The following is a 21,315-nucleotide window of genomic DNA, read 5'->3' on the forward strand; positions in this document are numbered from 1 at the left end:
AAACTATATAAAAAGCTTTATTTTTAGTTATAAATCTTATACAAGCAGATTAATATAATTAAAGTAAATTAGTCAAATCAAATTTGTAAAATTAAAACTATGAAATTACACAATTAAAAACTTTAAACAAAATGAGTACAATTTAAACAACTAATTTAACGCCACCTATCGTAATTAATATGTAAAAAATTATATTAACAATTAATATGCAATAAAATAAATTTTTTAAAAATAAATTAGTAAATATAAAACAATAAAAAAGTTTTATTTTCAATATTAATATAATATAATATAATATTTTAATATATTTAAAATTAAATTAGTATAATTAAAACAATGAAATTACACATTTAAAAACTGTTAAAATGAGTACAAATGAAACAATAACTAAATTAACGTCACCTATCATTGTAATTAATATATAAAAAATGACATTAACAATTAATATGTAAATAATGTCTTATACAAAAAGACAAATAAAAAATAAAATAAATCAGAAATGTTCAAATAAATGAGTAAATATAAAAACAATTTAAGTTTTAATTTTAGTAATGAATCATATGAAAGCATATTTTAATAATTAAAATGTAATGCTTAATATGAAATTAGTAAAATAAAAACCATAAAATGACACAATAAAAAACTAAAAATTAGTATAATTGAAACAATAAATGTAAAAGGTGTTATACAAAAAGTGAAAATAAAATAAAGCACAGAAATGTTCAAATAAATTAATACATATAAAAATATAAAATAAAATAATATAAAAGGTTTATTTTTCGTAATTTATTTTAACTTTTTGTTTTAGAATAAAAAAAAGACAAAGTAGTAAAAAAATAAAAACAATAAAAAACAGCTAAAATAAAAGTAATACATTAAAATAATGGGAAAAAAAAATCTATTTACCCTGTTGCTCCCTAGTTTTATTTTTTTTATTTTTACAAATTTTATCATTTTATATTTGTTTGTTTTTTTTTTCACTTAAAAAAGAAAAAAACAATTTAAACAATAAGACCATAAATATATAGCATTCTACTATAGTTTCATCTAATAAATACATAACAACAACAATAATAACAATAATTTAATGCATTATTAATTTAATTTATGTAAGGTTAGAACAGTATTTGAAATTTACATCAAGCTAAAGTTGTTGGTCACAGGGGTGACAAAAAAGCTTGGGATCACATGGGACAGTAGCATCTTATGTGGATAGAGGGTGAGGTCAGGTAACTTCTCATCACAGTTACTTCACCTGTCATTGTAATAGGAGGAGAGCAGAGCTCGGATCTCAGCAGAGACAGCGTTATCCTGCAGTAAAAGCCCCTCGCCGGATGCAGGGGCCACTGAGGAGGGGGAGGCCAGCAAAACGCACGAGGGGCCAACAAATGCAGTGTTGTGGGGAGGGCACGGGAATGGTGTTTATATAGCAACCAAATAATGATACAGTGGTTGGGGAATGGATGGGATGATGTTTGGATTACAGAAATAAAGCATACAAAAGAGTAAGAAAAATCAATCGGAACAAAGTAAAAGACAAGGGAAAAAACAGACAGGAAAACAGAGAAAATAAGACAGAGAAAGAGAGAAAAGATTATCAGTTTGTCAGAAACAGCAGACTTTTCATTTAGCAGTTAAAGGAGATAAATTGCTGAAGAGAAAGACTCAGATCTGACAGAGACAAGGACATGCACTTCAATCCACACATCATCGTTAGATTTTGTGACAGTCTAGAGCTCTACACTCTCCTCCAGCCTCTGTAAATGTGTTAAAAGGTGTCACTCACCCATCTCATGGTACAGGGAACCCTGTTTCGGTGTGACTATGGCTGGTTTGCGTGGTGAAGGCAGCTCAATCTTCATCAGGTCATCACAGCACTGCCTCCACTGGCCTGTAGAGGGAGCAAGCAGCTCAGTCAAACTTTTCTGGCAAGCGCACTGAACTTATAAGGCCAATGAATTATATTAACTGACTTAATTTATTTATTGAAATAATAAATTTTTTTATATTATATAATTGAGCATTGTGTGTTTCAACATATAGCTGTCACTGACATAAAAATGATTAAAGGTGGCATAGAATGCATTGGTGAAAAATTAAACAAAAGCACGCACATCAGTCTCAAATGGGTGCTCGACTAAAAAGCAACAAGTACAAAATAAAGTGTAAAGTCGGCAACACCAAAGTTTTTTTTTAAACAACTTTTGCATAGCGTATGTGACATCTCGAGCACGCAGGCTCTTCATCAGACAAATTGAATACTAATGTGCCACTCTTTATAGCTCCAGGTGATCCAGATCACATGACCAAACACCATGTTACTGACCAATACATCAACAGCTATAATAAATCTACACCCAAAAATATGTAAAACTATGCAAAATACAACAATATTGTTATTAATATACACTTCAAAAAACACTTCTCTTGATTTTGTACCTGCAAGTATACATCAAATTAATTCATTAAATGAAATTTAAATGAAATGATTCACACCCAAACCTTTGAACCTATATTATGCGCATTAAGAGAAACACACACCCATATATACAGACATAATAAGTTTTTAAAGAAATGGACGAATTTAAAACATTCGAGCCACCATTTCGTGTAAGACGGCCAATGTTATTTATATGCTGCGTTGCCCTTGTGGCTTATGTTACATTGGTAAGACCAGTAGACCTTTGAAAAATCGCATTTCCGAACATCAATGTGCAATTAGACACCACGATCCAAAAAGTCCAGTTGCACAGCATTTTGCAGCCTTTAGCCATTCAGTTTCTACTCTTCAATACATAGGCATTGCTTTTACAGCGTGAGGCTTTTCTGGATTTTTACTTTAGACACGCTGTCCCCTAGGAGGATTTTGATATTCATCCATTTCTTTAAAAACTTATTATGTCTATATAAATATGAGTGTGTGTTTCTCTTAATGTGTATAATATATCAAAGGTTTGGGTGTGACTAATTTAATTTCATTTAATGAATTAATTTGATGTATACTTGCACGTACAAAATCAAGAAAAGTGTTTTTTGAAGTGTATATTAATAACAATATTGTTGTATTTTGCATAGTTTTACATATTTTTGGGAGTAGATTTATTCTAGCTGTTGATGTATTGGTCAGTAACATGGTGTTTGGTCATGTGATTTGGATCACCTGGAGCTATAAAGAGTGGCATATTAGTATTCAATTTGTCTGATGAAGAGCCTGCGTGCTCAAAACGTCACGTACGCTATGCGAAAGTTGTTTTAAAAATAAATATTTTTGATATTTTTGGAGCTTTGGTGTTGCCGACTTCACACTTTATTTTATAGAATGCATTGATACAATATTTTAAATTGTTCTCTGATATCTACATACAAGTTACATGGCATAAGAAAGGGCAAAAATTCTCCAGAAACGGTTTTATAAGTCCATTTACAACCCTAGGATTTGTCCCTAGAATGAAATGGTCTGTTATTACCTTATTTGGAAGCTTCATGAATATTAATGATGAGCTTTGCTCTGAATGGCTGTTTCACAGAGCGGCTCATTTCAATAGCTTACACAGCAGGAAGGAAACACATGGAGGAAAATATATTTTTAATGACGGAGCTTGAGACACTATTAATTTGCGGGGCATTGAAACTGCCTTTTTGAATGCACAATCATTTTACTTTCACTTTTGAGATTTGCATCGGTATGTATGACGGTATCTCATGTCCATGTACAGAACTGTTACTATTCAACTATGGCAAGGTAAATACAGTTTTCCATTCTATGGCACCTTTAAACCACAGCTAAGGTTTTTCTCTTGCACTGTAATGTACATTTTTGTGTGGCAAATCAAATGGTTTTATACTGGTCACTTGGTGCATTTAATTAAGTTTAGAGTTCATGTACTCACTCATATCATAGAACTGCTGCCAAAAGGCCTCCATCCAGCGTTGTGTGTCCTCTCTGTTGTCTGCCGCTAGTGTGTGCGTCACCTCCTCTCCTCCATACTGGTTAGTGATACAGATATTCTGTGCCTTGCTGTGAGGATCCTTCTCTGCGGCCCGTATTCTCGTCTCCTGAGATAGTGACACATGAAAAAAAAAATCATATTTTAAAAAAAATTGTGTGAAATAACTACAAACTACTAATGTTATAATATACACTCTACAGGGATCAGTATGATTTTCATACTACATTTTTTAAAATAAGTCTCTTGTTTATTTGATCAAAATTAGAGTAAGAAATAAAATATTAATGCTTTTTACGAAGTATTACTACTATTTACTACCACTATTATTATTATTGGAATATATTTACAAATTCAAACATTTATATCAATGTTGAAAACAATTGTCCTGTACAATATTTTTGTGGAAATTGTGACATTTTTCTTTTAGGATTTTTGATTAAAGGGAACCCCGGGTATTAAGACTTAATATAACAAATTATGTCTCTTACTGAAATGAGCAACTGGCACTACTGATACAATGCCACATTGTGCGGCTTTTGGTTGTAATATTCAGTTGAAGGGCAACAAGAGAAGCAATGTAAGTCTTCACTGCTTTTCCTAGCCATAAGAAGCTGAGAAAAGAATGGGACGATGCCTGTGGATAAATAAAATTTCCTAAAGACCCGCGTCTTTGTTTTCTCCACTTTAGCCCTGATGCCTTTCAGGCTTTTAGTAGACCACAGCTACTGAAAGAGCTTACAAAGGCAGAGACAAGAAACGCTAGATACCATCCTGGCAGAATGTACACATGCCGATGCTTGTCATGATGCCGCAGCCACTGAAGGAGTTTCTCAGTGTGGATTTCACTTGATATCTGTTTAGACAAATCAGAAAAATCGATGGTACGGCATTTGGTTCAAGCCTCCGCTTATATCCATTGCCACATAAGCTCTATCAGTAGCTGTGGTCATCATATCAGTATTTATTTTTTCCGAGTTGTGTTGCGGTAAAAATAGCAACAGGTAGTGCCAGAAGCTCAACAAGTGCAACCATTTCACGTCATTAAAATAATGGCACCCCATTAGGGCTGGGCGATAAAACGATAACGATATATATCGCGATAGACAAGAGATCGATATCAATAAAAAATGTGTTCGATAAAACGTTCGATATTTTGTATTCTTCGTCGGCCGCCCAGCCCCCCTTTAACGTTCAGTTCATAGCGCCAGATCACAATAGAAGTTAAGGTTCTCTTTCCTACAGAACGGGTCCATGTTGTTGTATTAAACAAACTAAATAGCCTTATGTTATTTATCTTATTTACACGACGGCATTTGATTTCTGTCTCTACATGATCGCGCGTTTACAATGTCTACTCACACAGACGGGAAGGCGGACTCCATTCATAAAAACGGATTTTACTATAGGGCGGAATTCGTCGATTTTTGGACCAATAAATCAAAAGTTGGTCTGTTAATTAATTCAGATCGCGATATGGACTAGTGTCTGTGAAAAGTGAAATGCAAAAAGACCGTTTCAATAAGAATCCTGCATGTTCCGTTTGCCTCTATGTATGAATGGAGGAGACGCGTTTTATTTTCACTACACGCATACTGCACACGTGACGCTCCCGCTAATTTTCGGCCTTTGCATCTCACATGAACAGACAAACTCCAATAAATACATCTCCAAAGCTGCTGTGAGTGTCACTTTTTGTCAATTTTACCGTTTCATTAGTGAAACTAGCATCATTCATACTGTATTACACACTGAAACTTCACGGCAACCTGTCAAAATAAAAGTACGGTTTAACATGTAACAGAACAATATTAGTCTTGTATTACTGTGCAGTATAATGTAGGTGTTTATATGTTCACATTTAAATAATTTACATAAAACAATATATATGAAAAAAAAATAATAATAAAGAGTCACCACTTAATTGTTGAAAAAATACTATTATTATTAATAGTTTTTGTTTTTAACTGAATATAATTTTTCTTGTATGTATTAATTTTAACAGTAAAGCTCCGTTTATTTTTATTTTTAAAAATAAATCAGTGATTTTGCTTTCATTTGATTATCAGAAAAATTAAAACAAGAATTTCTGAAAAAAAAAAAAGATTGTAAGGCCCTATTGTTCAAAATGTTGAAAGTTTTGGACTTATTTTTTCACTTAAATAAATATTTTTGTTATTACACAAAGTATAGGCTAAAGTACCGTGAAAGAAGTAATGTTGGCTACTGGCAACCAGCAATCTGTGCAGAAATAAATATTATCAGCCAAGTACTTTGCAACAACCTCTGACCTGTGGTCAAGCCGTACTTCTGGGCCATACATTAGCTTGACCATTCACTTCATCGACAACGAATGGGGTTTGAATTGAGGATTAAGAGATAATTAAGTGTATATTGTGACTTTAGACTTATGTTTACATTTTAATTATTTGAGTTTTCCATGGTTGTTGACATTTCTGTCTTAATAACTGAGGGGATTATGATCAGAGGCAGGTTAAGTTTAAAATAAAAATGCTTGAATGTAATATATTTTTCTCCTGGTCCTTATTTTAAATTGGTCATAAAAATATAAATAATTATCGATATCGACCGATATGAAACACTGATATCGTGATATAGTTTTCAGCCATATCGCCCAGCCCTAACCCCCATAGTCCAAAATATGTATAAAACAATGAGGACTTTTTAAATAACGTAAATCTTTAATGGGGTTTCTACTACGTATTTCAGTAAGAAACATAATATACAATATATTAAGCCTTACAAGTCTCAATACCCAGGGTTCCCATTAATGAAAAAATTTGAACTTGGACATTTTCTTTACCGTCTCTTGTGATCAATTTAGTGTCCTTGCTGAACAAAAGTATTAATTTCTTTGAAATAAATAATATATATATATTACTGACCTTGAACTTTTCAAGTGTACATTACATTATATAACTGAAAGGCAAAATCTGATGATTCTATTATACATTTTTGCAAAAATTAAAATTCAGTGCAAAATAAAATTAATTTGAAAATACGTAATAGGTAATGGTTGACTGCTCAAATATAACATAAGCCTTTGCACATACTGTCAAAACGAAATTTATTCAACATTTTCACATCATCACATTTTATTCGCTATAGTTTAGAAAATGCTAATAAAATGACTAGAACTCAGTTAAACTGTCAGAACAAATTCATCTTGATAATGTCAGATAACTTTGATAGGAAGGTAATGGTTTGTAATGGATTACAATCAAACGAAAATTCAGACAACTGTTAATATGACAATATTCACACAACTATCAATACTTTGTTGACCAATTACCAAGCAATGCCTAATTTTATTTAGTCTGTGGTGTAAAAAGGTTGCATTAGCAATTAAAGAAAAAACACTTCATGTTCAGGTTAAAGTGTCTGAATAATCTTTGGTCCCATATTTTTACCAATTTACTGGTAGTCCACTGTATGAAGCATTTTTAGGTATAGTATTTCATACATTATTTTGCTATCCTCGCTTACATAAATTAACTAAAGAGTCCTGCAACCACTAGTAAAAAAATATAAAAAATTATATCTGGTGTCTGAATAATTTTTGCTTTGACTATATTTTGCAGTATTAAATAGTAAATTCAGTTCAAACCAGTAGGTGGCAGCAGAGCACAAGTGAAGCGTGTGCAGTGCACCGCAGTCACCTGAGAGCTGAGGAATGTGCAGACTCACAGTGCAGCTCTCAGATGTTAAAACAAGCTCTTTGTGCTCATGACACGCAGCTCTCCAGGGGCACTGAAGCTCCAGACCCAGTGCACGGCAAACAAAACGGCTTTCATAACTACTGACACAATGAAAAATGTTGCGACAAAAACATCTCTTTCTAAAAAGGGAGTATCTATTTGAAAGAGAGCTTTCAAGATCTTCACAAAGAAAAAAATCTCATGATATCTCCAAACGCAGACAAATGACCGATATCATGTGCGTAAATGAGCACGATTGAACTTACTTTGTTAATCCCAATAGTTAAGACAGGCTCCACATTGGCCTCCATGTCCTCTTTTTGATGATAACAGAAGAGGTTTGTTCCTTTTAAAACACCATAGACATTGGTCCATCCTTGTGGCTCACCTCCAAGCTTGAGAGAAAGGAAAGAGAACTTTAGGCCAAAGAAAACTGAAATGGGGAAATATGATACTGAAGTGAGTGAGTGATTTTCCTACACACCTTCACCCTCAGACAGCCACTCATCATCTGCTGTGTCATACAGTGAGGTTGAGCAGCCAGACGACAACATACACCGCCATACAGAGGCAGCCAGTATGAACACTCCTCTACAGAGAGACAAAATGAGACAGTAAGGACACTCCTACTGAGAGAAAGATAAAGGAATGTGTGATCTTACAAAGTTAGAAACTGTATTTTAAAACCAAGTAAACAAGCTATTTGAATGACGTCATGTTTTGCACCCTATATTTATAGTACATATTTTACAACAATGTAAACTATCATCTGTGAGAGCGAGCAGCCCACACTCAGGCTGTAACTATGCCTGCAGTAACTCCTCAGACATCAAGACGGCTAGAAGCGCCTCTTATTGGCTCTTCACACACCACGACCGGCCATCAGGAGAAGTTTATGAGCGTGACCCTAACACAATAAATCTGACAGACGTTGACAACACGCACACACACACTCTGCACTGCAGGCCTGGCTGTAATTGATTACCTGCAATGTGAAGAAAACTAGCATGTCATAAAACTAATGCGCTTTAAATAAAATCCCAGAAGGCAATTATTGACATTTGTTTATCACTTTTATCCAAAAAAAATAGTAGCATGGGTATATTTGTAGCAATAGCCAAAAATCAATTTTATGGGGCAAGAGATTTTTAGATTTTTCTTTTATGCCAAAAATCATTAGGATATTGAGTAAAAATCATGTTCCATGGAGATATTTTATACATTTTCTACCATAAATATATAAAAACTTAATTTTTGATTAGTAATATGCATTGCTAAAAACTTAAAGGTCCCATATTGTACACATTTCTGGAGGTTTATTTTAGTTGTCGATGTCCTTAAGAATATATATTTGCGGTATAAGTGCCAAAATCCATCTCAATATATTTTTACAGCTCCTTTTTTAGGAGCTCTGTCAAAAACAGGTCGATTTTGGCCCATCTAATTAATATTCATGAGCCGCTCTTCTGATTGGCCTGTTGTTTTCTGAGTGACGCACAGCCAGGCCAACCACAGTTAACTACGGTCATGTATGCTTTAGCCGAGTCCAGAGCCATAGAGAGAGCCTAGCCTGCTGATACTCAACAGGATATTTCAGAATGATCATTAATGTTTTTTCTTTTTCAAACACTGAATGCAGTAAGCTACATAACAGGTTAGTTTCAGTTTAGTGAAACGTACGCGTCGCATTACATCTCACATCCAAACGTCACATGTCTTTATGGGTTGTGTGTAAAGCACGCACAGATTCTGGAAAACAACTGTGAATGAACCAAATCAAACAACTCCGGAGCAAATCATGGGAAACATTATCCGTGTATTTAACGGAATCGCTGTGTGAAAGAGGCTGAAGTTGTCTCTTATATTCACGTTGTTCTGAAGCCTGTGCAATGATGTAGTTTCGACATCTATCGACTGAACAGGGTTTGACTTGTTTTCGTGTTGTTGTTGTTCAGCAATGGAATGGACAGATGTTGTCAGGGTTTGACAAAAGGAGGGTGGGACGTGATTGGTGCTCTGGGTGGTGACTGAAGGCGGTGACTGAGTAGATCGGACGTCACATCTTTGCGGAAGTCACAGTGGCTCGTGAAAATGAACAGCTACTTTAAGCAGGCTGTGTGCAGTTTACTGTGGATTGACTGTTTTGAAACTCATATGGTAGTTACATAGCCCCTAGACCTCAGTTATCATGAAAAAAGCCAGGAAATTTCGATTTTGACAATATGGGACCTTTAATTTGGACAACTTTAAAGGCAATTTTCTCAATATTAAGATTTTTTTGTACCCCCCAGGTTTTCAAATAGTTGTAACTCGGCCAAATATTGTCCTATCCTAACAAACCATACACCAATGGAAAACTTTCATAAGAATTGTCAATTTCAAAAAATTGACACTTATGACTGGTTTTGTGCACTTCAAATAACATATTAAAATTTCAAAAGTAAAAAAAAATGTGGCTGACATACACAGTATTTGGCATGTTTTTTAAATTATGTTTCTGGTTACAAAAAGTTGAGTTTGAAAAAGGGGTTTGGCAGCTCACCATTTCCTGTGATGGTGAGGTCATGTGTGCGGAAGCTCTCCTGGACGTGAGAGAGATTGAGGGTTGTGTGAGCCAAAAGATGATATTTGGGTCCCCTATAAACACATAAAACACAATGAGAAAGGTAATATGCAAACATATTTAAACTACAACTGTTAATCAAATACAAATAAATAAACTGATGTATAAATTGCCAAATTAATGATAAACCAATAAAGTAATCAAATTAATTGTGAATAAATTTACAATGAATATCAGTATTCGCAGAGAAAACATTTGGAAGGTATTACTGTGAAGAGTGATTATAAATAATTGAAAAGCCATTAAAGGGGTCATCGGGTGCAAGACTAACTTTTACATGTTGTTTGCACATTAATGTGTGTTGGCAGTTTGTGTACACAACCACCCTACAATAATAAAAACCCACCCAGTGGTATTTTTTTTTTTCATTTAAAGTAATACCCCTTTTTTAAAATCAGGTCATTCTCAGCTTCTTGTCGGTGTGACGAAACACAGCTGATTGACATGAGCGTTTTACTTTAGACTGGCCCTCACCGAACTGAAACAGTCCAAATACGACCGCCATTGTATCGACTCAGATGCAGGGGAAGACTCTAATTGAGCGATTGAGGTTGTTCTGTTGTTGGATGTAATAATGAACATAGCAGTAGTCATTTACTCCCGACATCTGTGCCGCTTAAGAGGCAGAGAACAACGTTACTTTCGTTTTTAAAAGGAAAGCGCAGATCCCGATCTACATATGCATCTATGTTCGTGTGAATCATTCGTGATGCAGCTTCACCCACAGCAAAAGTGAGTATAAGGGTTTTTTATGCATCTCTGCAAATGGCCTTTCTTAAAAATGTGCTTGTTGGCACGAAAAAAAAGGGTAATCCTTTTTTTAAAGTAAGTAATACTTTTTTTAAAGTAAGTAATACTTTTATTCAGCAAGGATGCATTAAACTGATGAAAAGTGGCATTGATAATAATAAGAAATGTTTCTTGAGCACCAAATTAGCATTAGAAAGATTTCTGAAGGATCTGGAATAATGACACTGAAAATTCAGCTTTGCTTCACAGGAATAAATTACATTTTAAAATATATTAAATCAGCAACTGTAATATTATTTCACAATATTTATGTTTTTACTGTATTTTTGGTCTAATAAATGCAGACCTGGTGAGCATAAGAGACATTTAAAAAATCTTACAGACCCCAGTATTGTATACTGCTTGTTGTATTTCCATTTCATTGAAGATACATTTATCACTGGTCTGCAGTCCAAACCAATCCTTTTAGTATTTTTGTTTCATGTAGCAGCAGTGTGTGTACAGTATGTGTGTGCTTCTACACACTTACGGTACAGAGGGCACAGGCAGCAGGATTGTCGCTCCTCCTCCATTGCTAGTGGGGCTGCAGGCTCCGGGCTCCAAGGCCGCCCTCATTTTCTTTCCTGCCGACCTTCCCAAAGATGAGCTCAGCTTGCTGGCCAGCTTCCGCGGTGTGCTGCCTGCTGAGTAGTCCTCCTCTGAACAACAGCTATACAGCTCCACCCGCAGCTCAAACCCTGGACTGGCCTCATTACTGCACAAAGGAAACAGCATGAATGAAGCACTTCGTATTACTACACACATTTAACATCAGTATAGTGCAAATGTACATTTAGACCTATTATGCCCCTTTTTATGAGATGTAACGTAAGTCTCAAGTTGAAAATGCCTATTGCATAAACACACTGTTTTCATGTATGCCTCTTTAAATGCAAATTAGCTGCTTCTCCCCGCACCCTTTTCCAGTATATGACTGTGCATTTACAGCTTGTACCTCAGATGCTAAAAAAAATCAACTGTTTGGTTTTGATTATGTCTATTTCACTAAAATTATGCATTTTAAACTATATTAGTTTAAATTTCTGATATCTAAGTAAGCACACACATCTGAAGCACGCGCACAAAGCGGCTGTTGCACAGCATGTGAGTACTAAACTAAGCTCTCTTTCATGTCTTATTGCGCTTAAACTGTAAAATACCCACAAGTTACGATAAAAGCACACAGGAGTTACAAAAACAGTCGGTTATGTCTGTGAAGTTAAACAACTGGAAAAGAAATAAGGTTTGCAGTTTGCACAAAGATTAAACACTATGTGTCAATCAAATGTCCAGAAACAGTTAAAATGTCAAAATAAACATGTACACTTACAAGACAATTGTGTTGTCAAAGCAGATATCTGTCAGCGTCCTGTCCACCATCACCATGTCTGTGTCAAAGATCTCGCCACCCAACTGTAGCAGACAGAACACAGCGCACCGGTGCAGCTCTGAAGAAATAAAGAAAGACATTTACATGACTTCTACTTACAAGTCACACCTTCTGTAATGTCTTCACCAGTGTAGCTGCAGGTTTGGCCCAGTGCCTATAAAATCCCCCAGAGCAGCTCTGTTCATTCAGGAAACATTTACTCCTGCACCTGTGTGTGTGTGCTGTCCTGCTTTTTCCTGCTCAGGGCAACATTAGTATCTGTGTATTTTTTCCTCGTAGAAATTGTAGAACATGAATAACTGTGACAGAACCAGTCTTAAACGTTCTTGCCCTAATCATTTCAATGGCTATTAAAATATATGTTCCCATTAACAGGATAAAGTACACATAAAAGCTTTCCCATGAGGGAACAACACACGTATGTGGGTTCCTGTGTCACATTCATCAACATAATGTCACCTCTATCAGCTGCTCTAAGCACCTTGGGCCAAAATACATTAGTCACTGTTGTCTGGAAAAAGGTTTCCAATGCCAGTAATAATATTCTGTTTACCCACAGGGCTTTGCAGAGCCTGAACGCTTCATAAATAAATGTGTTTTTCATTATCGCGGTAATGCATATACTGAATGCACAATGTACCTGAGCAGAATTTTCAGTGTGTGTATGAGCGCTATACAAAGGTGTATTAAGATCAGATATATTCTAAACATCCCGCACTGTTATTTAACCTGAATATCAGATTGAAGAGGGAAAAACAGATGTTACCTCCTTTATTCTTAAAATACTCTGTGTCTTTCCACATTAGAGGTATCCGTAGATCTGCGAAACAGAGGAATTAGAAGTCAGAGTGAAACACAAGGTTATAACACACACACACACACACTCAGTGTGACTCAGCTGCGAGCAACGAATTCCACCTGTCACTTCATGTCAATCAAAAGAAAAATATGTTCACAACACACATCTGGTATTTTATGCCATGCTACCTGCCAGTATAAATCACTATTATCATACTGGCCCACCCACCCCATCAAGACCACATTCATCACTCCAGCCCACCAGGATGAGCATCTCTGTCAAGGTCTGTGTAATCAGGCTTGTTAATAATGACAGAACTTCATTAAATGAATAGGAAGAGGTGTTAGGGAACAATTAATAGAGTACTGACTATAGATGATGGACAGCAGAAAAACAAAACGGAGGCTGTATGTGGGAACATTAGATTGTGTGTGGGATGAACTACATTATGAACCGTCTGGATGCATTTGTTTAGTGGAATGAAAGTGCATGAGCAGAATATGCAGCTGAAGAAAGCACAGAATATTTCTACAGAGCAGGAAAGCTGATCTCATTGATAAAATTCTACAAACATTTTGTCTAATTTGATCAATACACAGAAGATGCAGAAAATGCTGATTCTGTCTGCGACTACACTACCAGTCGAAAGTTTAATAGGTTTTTAATGTTTTCTGAAGAGGTTTCTTCTGCATTTATTTGATCCAAAGTACAACTGTTTTCTACTTGAATAAATGTTAAAATGTAATTTATTTCTATGATTTCAAAGCTGATTTTCTTGCATCATTGCTCCAGTCGCATGATGCTTTAGGAATTATTCTAATATTCTCATTTGCTGTTGCTTTTCTCGGGTTTCTTTAATTAACATTATAAATGTATTTATCATCACTTTTGATTAATTTAAAGCATTCTTGCTAAATAATGGTATTAATTTCTATAATTTCTTTCACCAAAAAAACAAACTAACTAAATTATACTGACTCCAAGCTTTTGAATGGTATTGTGTATAATGTTATAAAAGCTTTTTATTTCAGATAAATGCTGATCTTTGGATCTTTCTATTCATCAAAGAGTCCTGAAAAAATTACAAGCCTACTCACCTGTTTTAAATATTGATTATAATAATAATAATAATAATAATAATAATAATAAAATGGTTCTTGAAAAGCAAATCAGCATATTAGAATGATTTCTGAAGGATCATGTGACACTGAAGACTGGAGTAATGATGCTGAAAATTCAGCTTTGATCACAGGAATAAATTACATTTTAAAACATATTCTAATAGGAAGTTATTTTAATAGTAAAAATTTTCAAAATGTTACTGTTTTTGCTGTACTTTAAATCAAATAAATGCAGACTTGGTGAGCAGAAGAGACTTCTTTAAAAAAAAACATTCAAAATCTACCAGTCAAAAACTTGTACATATGAATGTGGTTTTACATTAGTGTGCATGTGACTAAAGTAGGGGTATAAGGCCCTCTATAACCTCTTCATAATGACGTCATAATCACAGCATTTACTGAGCATCAACCCTCCAGGCCTCTTACTGTGGGTCTCGAATACAGATTGCTGTGTGTGCAGTCAAGGAGTTTGAACTGGGAGTTAATAGCACTAGGTCCCTCTAAAACATCCAGACAGTGAGGAGGGGAGGACGACTCGTAAAAGAAGCCCCAAGCAGACTGAGACACAGGCGCTGATATATAAAACAGCAGGGGTGTGATTTAGTGCTCAGACACCCGTATAAATAGACTGGTTTGCATGATTTACACACAATACACAAAATCAAAACTCTGTTTAAACTCTGTATTGTTTTTTAAAGATGTCTCATGTTTACCAAGGCTGCATTTATGTGATCAAAAATACAGTAAAAAGAGTAATATTGTAAAATATTATTACAATTTAAGATAACTGTTTTCCATTTTAATATATTTTAAAATGTAATTAATTCCTGTGATGCAAAGCTGAATTTTCAGCAGCCATTATTTCAGTCTTCAGTGTCACACGATCCTTTAGAAACCATCATCAGATGGTTTTTAGGGCTGATGCCGATACCGATTATTACAGATCAAGTAGAGCGATAACCGATATTTTTTATCCGGTGTAAAAATTATAAATATTGTCAAAATTAAGAATAACAAGGGCTCTGACAAAAACATTCTTTAAATGCTTTTAAATTATTTTATCGGCAAATTGGTTTTAATAATGACCAATACCGATAACCATAAAAATTCTTAATATTGCGCCGATAATCTGTCGTCTCTTATCTTATAGACCGCAAGGTTTTAAACAGTAGTGTGTATTTTTTTCATTACATTAATTAACCATGACTACTTTTTCATTCTTTTCTGTGAACATACCTGAAATGGCTACTTTGCCTTTGCATGGGGATCGGTCATCCATTGGACCTGCATCAGAAGACCTGAACACAAACAAACAGACACAAACCACAATACGTGAAATGATTCAGTTATAATTAAGCTGAAGTGTGTGTCACCAAACGGAATTGTGAAAATACTGACTATTTCCCTGAGCACTTCCCCTGTCTGCCATTGGTCAGACAAATAGATAGTCCTACCCCAAACTTATAATACCGTTTGAGCCAAAGTCATTTGGTCAGGTTGGTTGATACGCTCAAATAAATAAAGCAATGTACTGACATCTGTACATAAGTTCAAGATGGCACAACAATTTCCTTAACCTATAAATGCCCTAATTACAAATGCCTCAAACACCGGCTCCTGCATCAGCAGCACTACTTTTGTTGTTTACTTTTGACAAATTTAACAATTTTAACAGTGTTCTTACTACTTTTCTGGGTCTTGAATGTGTCAGTTGCTGTCTATGCAGGGTCAGAAAACTCTCGGATTTAATAAAACATTTCTTAATTTGTGTTCTGAAGATGAACGAAGGTCTTACAGGTTTGGAACGACACGAGGCTAAGTAATTAAAGAACTATCCCTTTTACATTTAATACTTTGACATTAATTTTAGATTAGACTTATAAAATGAACAACACTCACCACATTGAACTCTTTCTGACCTCCACACTATTTTCTGCTGTCATGTGCTTAGCCCAATTTGCTCTAATTTAGCCAATACATTCTGCTATTTTTAGTAAGAAAGCATAGAAGTGTTGGATTGTGTCTGTGTTGCAGAACTGGTCAAACTGCAGCAATTAGCAGTGCATATTTTGATGAAACTTTATATTTGCTTCCAGCGCTGACAGTATAATACAAATGCCTGAGCCCAAGAAACTTGCCTATTATTTGATTTACCTTTTTAAAAAAGCACTACAAACATCAAAGACACACAAAAATCTAATTTAGTTTAACCAAACTTTGTTAGGTTGACACAAACTGAACTAAATCATTCAAAAGTGACCACTGACCTGCGTGCGACCCTCTGCATGACTTGTGCCTCCTTCATACGCTGCAGCTCTGACATGTAAGCCATGATGCGGGAGTTGCAGGTGAGGAGACTCTTGGACGCCTCCAGCGCCTGGTCCCTCTGAGAACATGCGGCCAGTAGCTTACACGCACCCTCACGCATCCGGATCTCATAGTCGATTTTCTTCTGGATGTCACTGTCCTGGAAAAAAAAGAGGCTAATGTCAGGCTTTTTCCAAGGACTAAATATTTTACACAGCTAGACAAATCACATTCAATAAACAAATGTGACCCTGGACCACAAAACCAGTCATAAGGTTAAATTTGACAAAACTGAGATGTATACGTCATATGAAAGCTCAATAAATAAGCTTTCTATTGATATATGATTTGTAAGGATAGGACAATATTTGACCGAGACACATCTATTTGAAAATCTGGAATCTGAGGGTGCAAAAAAATCAAAATACTGAGAAAATCACCTTTAAAGTTCTCCAAATTAAGTTCTTAATGCATATTACTAATCAAAAATTACTTTTTGATATACTTATAGTAGGAATTTTACAAAAAATCTTCATGGAACATGATCTTTACTTAATTTCCTAATGATTTTTGGCATAAAAGAAAAATCAATAATTTTGACCCATACAATGTATTTTTGGCTATTGCTACAAATATACCCCAGCGACTTAAGACTGGTTTTGTGGTCCAGGGTCACAAATAATCTATATCAAGCCAAAATGTCCAAACTACGGCTACAACACACTGCAGAACAAGTGTCCCATGTGTCACCCAGCACTGCAAAGAGGTCACACCCCAGTCACATGACTGTCTGCTCAGTAATGGACCGTTCCAACTCGCTGTGTGTCTCAATGCAGTGATGTATGAAATTGAATATGGGGGTTAACAAGCTGGAAGAGATGCTCTGGCCTCTTGACTTCAGTTTACCCCCAAACAACCAGACACCAGGACACTGAACTATTTACACATGAACAAAGAGGGGAAAACTGTTAGGATGCAGTGCTGAAGAGCATCTTTTAAGGGTTTTATGAAAGGCAAGCATAAAATAAGAATAGGGATGAATAGGGAAACAAAAGCAGGAGCTTGGAGAGAAAAGAAGGAAAAAAGAGAGGTAGGTGTGACTGAAGATTTTTAATAGGCGAATAACCTACTGTCATTTAAATTGACTCTGGAATGGGATTTAGATTTAAATCTACATGGAAATGAACGAGGAGGAGAAAGGGGCGGAAAAGAGCAAATGAGAACAAAGCTTAAAATAGCTCCTGATAAGATGACAAGTTTAATTTGACAAGCAAAAATGAGGCTGTAGGGACAGATGTATTGTCAGTGTCAGCTAACAAAATATGTTAACCATTGCATTGCCTCTACTTCAATCTATCAAGGTTATTTTGTTTCTCAAATGAAAGATGCCTTCTAATCCACCGAAACAAGGAAATGACCTTGAACCATTAAAAAATGGTGTGTTGGCCACTTTTTTCTCAAGTGACATAATTCAGACCCTTCTTTTGCTTTGCCCTTCTGCCGTCCACTGGGGTTCCTGTTGCCATGGCAACAACCCAAAAGCCCTCTTTTGTGTGCAAATTTCAGAAGCTCATTAAGGTCTAACCAGACATCAATTAAGGCAGCACCTCTTTTCGCTTCTCCTTTAAAAGGAAGCCAGGGTTTGCTGTACAGCTTACTGCAACAGATCGCATGACTACTGTCAAAACATGGACAAGATGAGCTTGAAAGGCAAGAAATGATGTGGAAGGCTGAACACAACAAACCAGTCACGACCATTTAAGATTCTTAACAGACTCTAGACAGAGCTCTGGGAATTACGGCCAGCATCCTACTTGTACACAGAGACATATATAGCAGTTCACTGCCAACAGCCATAAAAACAATGTCACAGTGTGCTTGAGAAAGAGAGAGATGATCTATTGATATGACAGACAAATTTGAGAATTTTTTAGGGAAAAATAACATTTAAAACCTGCAAGTAAAATAAGAACAGGGAATCAGATGTGCAAATACATTAGCCACATTTGAATGCAGACTCAAAACTCATCTGTTCAGTTGTGCATTTATTGAATGAGCACTGTGCTACGTCCGAACAGATTGCATTATTTTATGTATAATCATTTTTACTGTGTTAATTAATTTTAAATCAATTCTTAAATCATCTTAAATGTTCTTAAATTTTCTGTTTTTATTGTTGTGATTATTATTTTACATTTTTATGATTTTTTTTGTTTTTATGATTTTAATTCCTTTTATGTACAGCACTTTGAATTGCCATTGTGTATGAAATGTGCTATATAAATAAACTTGCTTTGCCAAGTAATAGTTGCTTTTTGCAGGTTCTCAACAGGTTAGGACACAGTGTTAAACTGATATTTTGTCATACAAAGAGGTTATTTTGTTTTTGTTTTTTGAGACGTAATTTTATTTAAAGCCAAACACAGTCAGCATAGCAAATAGTGAGAGTGCATATTGTGGCTCTATAAGCAACGCAGTTTACTCTTTGCTTGCAAATGAGACAAACCGAAGATACAGCTTGCTTCACAAATGCAAATTTTTGGTGCATTCAGGTAGGGCTGGGCGATATGGGCAAAAATTCATATCTCGGTATTTTTAGGAGGAATGACGGTATGCGATATATATCCGGTATTTTTCCATAAATGGTTACTTAAGAGTCAAAGCCTTTATTAAAACTTTATTAAACAGTTTTTGAGCAAAATATAATTAAAACACGGGGGTTTCCCTCCCTGTTTACAAATAAACAGCTGCACAACAAATAAACAGCTGCTCAAAATCTTTGATAAATAAAATACAGTACAGGTTGTTTCTCCTGCTTAACACTATAAGCTGCACAACACTGCATTTCAAATTATGAAAAAAATAGAAATGAAAAAAATAGACCAGGGGTCTTCAACTAAAACGGCTCGAGGTCCAGTAATGAACCCTGCTCACCAGCCGAGGTCCGGACAATTATAAATTTAAAAACAAAATATGTTTTTTGTGAGACCAGGTTATCTGCAGCATATTTTATCTTAAATTCTAGACATTTGAATACCGTTTTAAAGACCTGAACAAAAATAAATAAAATGACTGTAAAAAGCATGATTTACAATTCAGATGCAGGTTTCACAAAACAAAAAAGATTTCTTAAATTATAAACTTCACATTCCAGCCTTCAAGAGTCAAAAGTATCAATTCTTATATAAATTTAAACATAGTCAATCAAGTATTATATTAACATATGCATATATTTTACTGACTTAATTGTTTAAATTTGTATAACACATGATCTTGTCGATCCATCAGTTCACATGTACAACTCTACGTGTTTGCTGCTTAAAACCATGGATTGATTTTTTTTTACATTAATCTTTTTGACAACAGCCGACGTACGAGCTGATTAAAAATGTCAGATCATTGCCTTCCAGCAGGAAAAAACAGCTCCACAGCTGACTTTGAAACGTGCAGAGCTCATATTTATATAACGCATAGCCTTATAAAGTTTCAGCGCAATTCTTTCTTTTTAGTCCCCAATTTAAGACGACCTGAAATCATAATTAAGACTTTCTTAAGCCTTACAATACTGCAGTCATCAATGAAAATTAGAGCTTTATTTTAAACACCGACTTTCAAAAACAACCCTTAGCCTACACAAAATACGTTTCTTTTAATGTTTTCCCCACTGTGTTCGGCGCACCAGAGAAATATTAGGGAAGTAAATTGTGTAATATCAGCATATGAAGTAAATTCGTCTATCATTGTCTCTGAGAAAATGTGCACGTCAGATGCTGAAAGAGCTGTTTTTACTTTCGTTTTAATATTGCTCAGTTTTCACGTTGCTTGTGGGATATCCATTGGCTCACCTTCATGGTTTAAAACATAAATATGTATAAAAATACAGTATAAAAAGATATATTTACAATATTTTGCGACGTAACCCCAACATAATGCGTTTCCATCAACGTTTTTCACTCAGAGTTGACGACCCCGGGGCTAGACCATAAATCTGCTGTTAGTACGAAATGAGTCACTTTTGCGAGCCGCTCGGAAAGCTTCCCTCTGATCTCACTGTACATTTGCGGCAGAGCTTTTGATGCAAAGTACTTGCGATTGGGTAGCTCGTATCTTGGGTCAATGCTTTTTAGCGGCATTTTAAAACCCTCGTTTTCACGCAGAACGCGCACGCGCATGTGCATGTGCCATATCGATATGAACGATATTGGATAATCCCGTATCGCGTTGGGGAATCATATCGATATATCCCCAAAACTCGATATATCGCCCAGCCCTACATTCAGGCTAGAAAGGACAATACTCATCGTCATTGTTTTTCTTTTAACCATTTCACCTTTGTTTAACAGAACTGAAAACAAGACAGTGGCTATGTTGATTTTCAACTGATTTATGAATCAGACCAGGGAATTACTTTTCCACTTCAGATTGTCGAATGAAACTTGTGTCACAGCAAGATTTATTAGTGTATACATGACATTTGTATGAAAGCCCATTTCCGCAACTATAAATGAAAAAAGGTAATTGCGACAATTTATTATACAATCTGATCTTTTATTCTCAGAATTGCGTGATTTAAACTCACAATTGTGAGTTATATGTCAGAATTGTGAGACATAAACGCGC

At 35.2% G+C, this 21,315-nt stretch overlaps 1 protein-coding gene across 4 annotated transcripts in view; it reads right to left on the reverse strand.

Moving 5' to 3' along the window:
• Positions 1 to 21,315, reverse strand: part of rtkna (rhotekin a) — a 111,453-nt gene that overhangs the window by 4,985 nt on the left and 85,153 nt on the right. For 3 of the 4 annotated variants that reach the window (XM_073841421.1, XM_073841422.1, XM_073841423.1), the window contains exons 2-11: positions 16,656 to 16,855; positions 15,625 to 15,686; positions 13,235 to 13,288; positions 12,409 to 12,526; positions 11,569 to 11,793; positions 10,209 to 10,303; positions 8,151 to 8,257; positions 7,933 to 8,061; positions 3,891 to 4,056; positions 1,787 to 1,891 (exon numbers count right to left, since the gene is read on the reverse strand). In XM_073841421.1, coding sequence (XP_073697522.1) covers positions 1,787 to 1,891; positions 3,891 to 4,056; positions 7,933 to 8,061; positions 8,151 to 8,257; positions 10,209 to 10,303; positions 11,569 to 11,793; positions 12,409 to 12,526; positions 13,235 to 13,288; positions 15,625 to 15,686; positions 16,656 to 16,855 — 1,261 coding nt within the window. Of the gene's footprint in view, positions 1 to 1,255; positions 1,347 to 1,786; positions 1,892 to 3,890; positions 4,057 to 7,932; positions 8,062 to 8,150; positions 8,258 to 10,208; positions 10,304 to 11,568; positions 11,794 to 12,408; positions 12,527 to 13,234; positions 13,289 to 15,624; positions 15,687 to 16,655; positions 16,856 to 21,315 lie in introns of all 4 variants that reach the window. The other variant, XM_073841424.1, reaches the window with a different exon arrangement.

The sequence above is a fragment of the Garra rufa genome, chromosome 5 (genome assembly GCF_049309525.1).
Source record: "Garra rufa chromosome 5, GarRuf1.0, whole genome shotgun sequence".
NCBI lineage: Eukaryota > Metazoa > Chordata > Actinopteri > Cypriniformes > Cyprinidae > Garra > Garra rufa.